Below are 7416 nucleotides of genomic sequence, written 5' to 3'. Positions count from 1 at the left end.
CATGTGGGACCTCGGCGAGTTAGCGGGCGGCTGGTTGAAGAGGGACGGTTGCCATCTCCAGGGCATGGCCTGTGTGCCCACAGAGAGGGCTCTGAGTGCCGCCCCTGGCACGCGTGCCATAGGTTCGCCACCACTGGCATAGACTGTAATGGCATGTGAGGATGGCCTTGGGAGACAGAGGGGAAGAGAGTTTTTTTTTTAAATTTATTTATCCAATTTCTATGGCCAGCCATCTCATGCGAAGTGAAATGCTGTTTAGGGAAGAATCAAATAAGGGGATGATGATGTATGATGCACAGAGAAAGAAACTCAGAAAGCAACCTCCCTATCTATCCAGTGATACAAAGAGACAATGGGAGATTTGTTACCTTCAGATTTGCAAGATTTTTGCTTAACGTAGCCTTAGAATAAAGGAGAATTAGCTCATCTGATGGGGTTTCTTCTCTCGTCTACCTGAGAAGGCTGACACAGACACCTGGAGATAATTAAATCCCCAGATTGGTTGGATTGTTTTGAGGATTTTTGCTATTTAAAAAAATTAGCCAGTTGTTTCTTGGGTTTTTTTTTTGATAGCAGCATTCACCCCACAGCACGACCTCTGTTGATGCTACACCCTTAAATAAATAAATAAATAAATAAATAAATAAATAAATAAATAAATAAATAATTAATAATAATAATAATAATAATAATAATAATAATAATAATAATAATAATAATAATAATAATAATAATAATAATAATAATAATAATAATAATAATAATAATAATAATAATAATAATAATAATAAAGTTGGAAGGGACCTTGGTGGTCATCGACTCCAACCCCCTGCCCAGGCAGGAACCCTACACCATTTCGGACAAATGGCTGTCCAGTCTCTTCTTAAAAACTTCCAGTGTTGGAGCATTCACCACTTCTGGAGGCAGGTTGTTCCATTGGTTAATTGTTCTAACTGTCAGGAAGTTTCTCCTTAGTTCTAGGTGGCTTCTCTCTTTGGTTAATTTCCATCCGTTGCTTCTGGTCCTGCCTTCAGGCGCCTTGGAGAACAGCTTGACTCCCTCTTCTTTGTGGCAGCCCCTGAGATATTGGAACACTGCTATCATGTAAATAAAGCCCCACCGATAAAGTAAATGTTTAATTGGAATCTATGGCAGCCTTCTTTTTCATCCACGTTCAATCACGTAGGCAGACTCTTCCCACTTTTTTTTTTAACCACAAATAAAAGAAATGCATGAAACCTTGGAGAATGATGCTATCTGTTGCGGTTCCCTCTCGCTGCCTCTGCATGGTGCCTTATATTGTCCGTCAAATGAGGTTTAAAAAGAAGAACCTCTCAAGACTAATCCTTTTTTTTTTTTTTTTTTTTTGCAGATCACGGCAATGCAACTGGAACCAACATTCATGCGGCCCTTTCTGCGGTTTACGAGATGATGATTAACGAAGAAACATTTTCAGAAGATCAATGGAGCAAAGTCCGCCATGCTATCATTCTGCTTACAGATGGTAAGGAGAAATGGGGAAATTGAAAGTGGAGGTGGGGTTTTGTGGGTGTGGGGGTGGGGGAGACCATTCACTGTCTAGTCATGGCTATTGTACAATATAGGAGAATATTTATAGCGCAGGCTTGAAATGGGTCCTTGGTGCTCTCTGAGCTTTTTTGCTCTCTGAGCTTTTTTGCAGAAGTTTCATTACCCAAACTAATAGTAGTAGTAGTAGTAGTAGTAGTAGTAGTAGTAGTAGTAGTAGTAGTAATAATAATAATAATAATAATAATAATAATAATAATAATAATAATAATAATAATAATAATAAAGTTGGAAGGGACCTTGGAGGTCATCTAGTCCAACCCCTGCTCAGGCAGGAAACCCTATACCATTTCGGACAAATGGCTGTCCAGTCTCTTCTCAAAAACTTCCATTGTTGGAGCATTCACCGCTTCTGGAGGCAGGTTGTTCCATTGGTTAATTGTTCTAACTGTCAGGAAGTTTCTCCTTAGTTTTAGGTTGCTTCTCTCCTTGATCAGTTTCCACCCATTACTTCTCGTCCTGCCTTCAGGCGCTTTGGAAAATAGCTTGACTCCCTCTTCTTTGGGGCAGCCCCTGAGATATTGGAACACTGCTATCATGTCCCCCCCTCGTCCTTCTCTTCGTTAAACTAGACATACCCAATTCCGGGAGGGAGTGGGGTTTCGCTCTCACTGTGTTGCTCTTACCACATGAGCTATGAAAAGGATAACAGTGCCATGCATCAAAAACATCTCGGAGACCACAGACTATTATAACCAGATGGCAGCACACAAACCAACTAAAGCTCTAAAACATCCTACGTAAACCAAAAGACCCAATAGCCCCAGAAGAAAAAGCAGGAGTCATCTTCAGCAGGAAACCCCAATCTCCTACCACTACTGGGCCGTGGTTTGTTCAAAACTGGGCCATGGGAAAAAATGGGCAAGCACGCGCACGTGAAGTTCTACTTGCGTGAGCAGCAGGCAAACGCGTGCATACGTGTGAAGCTCCACTTGAATGAGTGGAGGGCACTTGTGCTCATGTGCGAAGCTCCATTCGTGCACGAGCGCCTTCCACTCACACAAGTGGAGCATGGCGCGCGAGCACAAGCGCCCTCCGTTCGCGCGAGTGGAGCTTTGCGTGTGAGTGGAAGTGCCTGCCTTTTGCCTGACTGGAGCTTCGTGCATGAGTGTAAGCACCCTCCGCTCACATGTGAAGCTCCATTCGTGTGAGTGGGGGTGCACGTGCATGCCACTTGCACAAATGGAGCTGTGGGGGCGCACGTGTGCCTGCCATTTCCCTCCCCCCCGTGCCATGCCAAGGTGGGGATTGCTGATCTACAGCATACAGTGTAAAGACTGTAACAACCACTACATGGGACAAACAGGCAGGAGACTAGCAGAGCGCAACCGTGAATACCAACTTGCAATCAGAAGATATGTTGCAAAGTCTTTAATTGCACAACACATGGACAGAATTTTTTTTTTTTACAAATTTTTATTAATTTTTCAAATAAACATATGAACAAATAATACAAATATGGTGCATTTCATTAGAAAAACAAACACATAAAAAGCCTACTCAGTAAGTATTCAGAAATAATCGGCGGTCCCCCCCCCCTGCATCCACACTCCCTCAACCTTCCTACCTACTTCCCTCTTCCTTCCTCCCCCTCTTAACCACCACCTCTCCTCTTTCCTCCTTTCCAACTATCCTACACATCCCATCACCTTCTTTTCCACCACCTCGGATGCAGTTTGGGGGTACTAGCCGATCATCTCCTCTTCTTAAAGACAAACATTTACATTATATTTATAAATACACCAAATTTTATATAATTCTACCCCTTCAGCCCCTTCCCCCCTCCCTCCCCGGACTTCCCAGAACTGAGTACAGGGATAAATACATAACATCCCAAGTCTAAATTAAGCTATCCATTCATAATACAAACAAAATTAACATACTTTAACTCTAACATACAATAATAAACTTGACTATAATATATATATATAAATTATATTAAATATATAAGAAATATTAGAAAAGAAAAATATTTATTCAAAAGCTGTATGATAATTATCAACACATGGACAGAATTAACCATAGTTTCAACTGGGGAACTGTGAGCATCCTAGATCATGCCAAGTTCAAAAATGTTAGAGAATTCCTGGAAGCCCGGCATTCAGGCAAATCGGCCACCAACAGGCACATAGACATGAACATCTATGTACCTTTCAAAAGAATTGATTGAGGAGGACAGCTCATTTTTCCGATTCTCTTTTCCTCCAATTCCCCAGGGGTTTGGGGGAGGTGGGGTGGAGGAAGACCTAATCCTCATAATTTCAGAATTGATTTTACGATGTGGTATACAACCACCTTCCCAGAATGCTTTGCTCCCTGTGCTTTCAAAAATTGCTGCCCAGTTTTAGGCATGTGTGTGTTTTAATGTGACAGACGTCGGAATGTCGATGGAGATTCTCAGTCATCCAGGTCATGGCTGTCCCAAAGATGCTTTTCCAAAAGGCAACTGGACTTAAAACACACGCATGCTTAAAACATTTTCTTTGAAAATGTTTCTCTTCTCACCCATGAACCTTCTTCAGTTCTAACTGATCATCTGTGAGGGAAACACCTTCTGCTTGTGGCCTTGAAAAGCCTCCACTAGATAGAAATTCAGTCTGAAATCTCTTTGTGTTTCAAAGCCAGACTCCAGCCTATCAATCAAAGCGATTTTTCTTTTCTTTTCATTTTTCTTAGCTTGCATAATTTTTCTTTTTCATTTAAGAACACAACGCCAGTTCAATGTATGATCATCCTTGAGTTTTCCACAACTTATTCCTCTTGGCTCACTTGTTTTGCTGTAAGCACATGAGTTGGGAATTACTCTTCGATTTTGTCCTCTAATTTTTTATTTTTTATTTTTTTGTCTTCAGGAAAATCCAATCTTGGGGCTTCTCCCAAACTGGCGGTGCGCAGCATAGAAGGTATGGTGAATGTGAGAAAAAACAGAAACGATTATCTCGGTGAGTCAAGAAAATGCTTGATTTTTCAAAAGAATGAATTGTGTTACTTTGCGATAGCAACCTTCCCCTCAAGAACCTTATTTTCCCACAGCAGACTGAACCTCTGTATAACTACTGCTCAGTTGAAAACCCACTACTGGCAATCCTCGACATATGACCGTAATGGAGCTTGGCCATTATGGTCCTATCTCATGAGAATCCTAAAATGAGTTGGTCACATGACTGACTCAATTTTATGACCTTTTTTGCAGCAGTTGTAAAGCAGATGCCACGGTCATTATGCAAAAGCTGTGGTTCTTAAGTGAAGGAATGGTTCACTTTTGGTTTTGCCAAAAACTAGAAGTGCCAGCTTTGGGCAAAATTGTCGTAAAATGTGGTCATGTGAATGCAGGACTTTGCAAAGGGCTGTACATGTAATCATATTGCCCAGTGCCCAAAGTTTTGTCACCTGACTGTGGAGTGGGTGCGACTGTCAGAATTTTGAATCTGGGTCATAAGCCCCCTGTTTTGGTCAGTCATAACTCTGGTCATAAGTAGAGGACTACCTGTATAGCTTAGCTATTGCGGCCTAGAGTTCACCGCAGAAAGCAAAATAAATGTATTAACCTTTATGAAGCCACAAGACTTAATTTTCTCCAATTGTTATGAGACGATCCTCAATAAAACACTTTTTTCTCCTCTTGAAATGCTTTTTCCACAGGTTACCTCTAATATCTGGACTTCTTTGCTTCTCTCAAATTGCTTCTTCTATATCAGGCATGTCAAACTGCTGGCCCACAGGCTGGATGCGTTACGCCGAAACTGCACCCACCCCATTGCCGGCAATGGGGAAAAAGTCACGATACATCGCGCAACGTCACGTGACGTCGCGAGTTTGACATGCCTGTTCTAGATAAACCAAACATCTTTTCCTCACCCTGACCCCACTCACTTCCTCAACCTCTCACAAAATCCAAGTGTCATGAAAAGCTGAGGTCAGCTTCACTGTGAAGCATCACTTTCTCAGTTCTGCAGAAAAGCTTTACTTTCACTTTCACTTTCCACTGTCAGGGGAGGGTTGTAGCTCGGGGTCCAACCCATGGTAAATGCTCTCCAAAATATACAAGATTTTATTTATTTATTGTCAGGGAATTGCATAGCAGGTGTCCAAATGAAGTCATAGATAGACGCTGTCACGGACGTGTAGTTTTATATAAATAAATATATTTAACATCCATCTTTACATCAGTCAAGATAGCCAGGCAAACAGGAGCATTGTGAGGTAAATCACAAAGCGTACACTCCGTACAGGGCTCACAGAAGAAAAAGGTGGGAAAAAAGGGAAACGCCCCTTTTACAGCCAGCAACCAATCAAAACGTAGATTGCCTCATGCAGGAGCCCATACACTCCAATCAATCAACTACCACTGTGCGTGTTTTAGCCCATTATCCACTTTACTGTTCCAGCTATTGTTAAATTAAATATTTCAACATTCTTTATTTTATTGTTTTATATTTATTTTTATTTATTTATTTTTGCCAACTCCTGTCTAAAACTCAGGAGATGTGCTGCCCATTAGGGCCAATAGGGAAGTAAGTAATTTAGCAGCTCATCTATGACTAACATACTAGAAGAAGCAACTCAGATAAAGAGGCTGCCCAAATAGAGCAATACTACTACTACTACTACTACTACTACTACTACTACTACTACTACTACTACTACTACTAATAATAATAATAATAATAATAATGATAAAGTTGGAAGGGACCTTGGAGGTCATCTAGTCCAACCCCCTGCTCAGGCAGGAAACCCTATACCATTTCGGACAAATGGCTGTCCAGTTTCTTCTTAAAGAGATAAAGCTGTTGCTGGAAAACAGCAGGAACAATTGTTAAAAAGCCAGGCCAGTACTTCATGCAGCAATAATTGAAAATAGAAAATGCAATCACTCCTGCGTCTCTCCAGGAAAAGTCATTTCAGTTAAAGTATTTTCCTGGGCAACTCACAGAGAAAAGTAATAACATTTTAGGTCACTGCAAATGTTCTCGGAGGTCTTAAAATATAGTATAAAACCCCTGCTGGATTCATCACAGGTTTGCTGGAAATCTCCTGTCTGCTTAGTTTCCCTCAAAATGAATTCGAAAGGGTCAAGCTCTTATTTTTCTTATTTCTTATGGCTTTCAGTGCATCCAGCCCATTCACCCTTGAATTTCACTGCTATTTAACTGGCTTGATAAAACTGAAAGAATCCCTTGATAAGATTTGGGGACTGTCCTGTCTTCTCTTCCAGAATGTCCCAGGCTAACATACGTCCTGTTGAGGGGTCCTTGGTTGTTTTCTTGCAGACATTTCTTTACCCAACTAGGTAACATCATCAGTGCATGTCCTGTTGTTGTTTCGTTCAGATATCTATGTTTTTGGCATTGGGAACCTCAACGTTGACTTGACTGCCATGAATGAGATTGCATCGAAGAAGTCAGGGGAAAGGCATGTCTTTGTGATGGAAAATCCACAGGAGCTCAAGAAAGCTTTTGAAGATCTGTTGGGTATGTAGGATCTATCTTATTTACCAGGGATGGGGATGCAAGGGGCAAAGGGCAAAGGGTTGGTGCATCTACCCAATATTCAGCACCTTGTGCCAACTGTGGGAGTATATACATGCTGCCCATCTCACCTAGAGGCAACTTCACGAGGCGTACAGCAAGGTAAAAACAAGATAAAATATTACAATATTAAGATAATCAACATTAACATTAAAATTCAGTTCTAACTTCAAATGATCGCTAAATGAATAGTTGTAAGTTGAGGACTGAAGAGCCACAGTGGCGCGGTGGTTAGAATGCAGGATTGCAGGCTAATTCTGCCTGCTGCTAGTAGTTCAGTTCTGACAAGGTTGACTCAGCC

The 7416-nt window shown here is 41.3% G+C and overlaps 1 protein-coding gene across 1 annotated transcript in view; it reads left to right on the top strand.

Moving 5' to 3' along the window:
* Nucleotides 1-7066, top strand: part of LOC107295035 (complement C2-like) — a 37061-nt gene extending 29995 nt beyond the window's left edge. Inside the window, exons 8-10 of the mRNA XM_015824325.1 lie at nucleotides 1373-1504; nucleotides 4440-4529; nucleotides 6918-7066. Coding sequence (XP_015679811.1) covers nucleotides 1373-1504; nucleotides 4440-4529; nucleotides 6918-7066 — 371 coding nt within the window. The remainder of the gene's footprint in view (nucleotides 1-1372; nucleotides 1505-4439; nucleotides 4530-6917) is intronic.
* Nucleotides 7067-7416: the final 350 nt, after the last annotated feature.

This window comes from Protobothrops mucrosquamatus, unplaced genomic scaffold, assembly GCF_001527695.2.
Source record: "Protobothrops mucrosquamatus isolate PMUCROS unplaced genomic scaffold, P.Mucros_1.0 scaffold2204, whole genome shotgun sequence".
Classification (NCBI taxonomy): domain Eukaryota; kingdom Metazoa; phylum Chordata; class Lepidosauria; order Squamata; family Viperidae; genus Protobothrops; species Protobothrops mucrosquamatus.
Note: the sequence above shows the minus strand (reverse complement) of the source record. Positions and strands in the feature narration are given on the sequence as shown.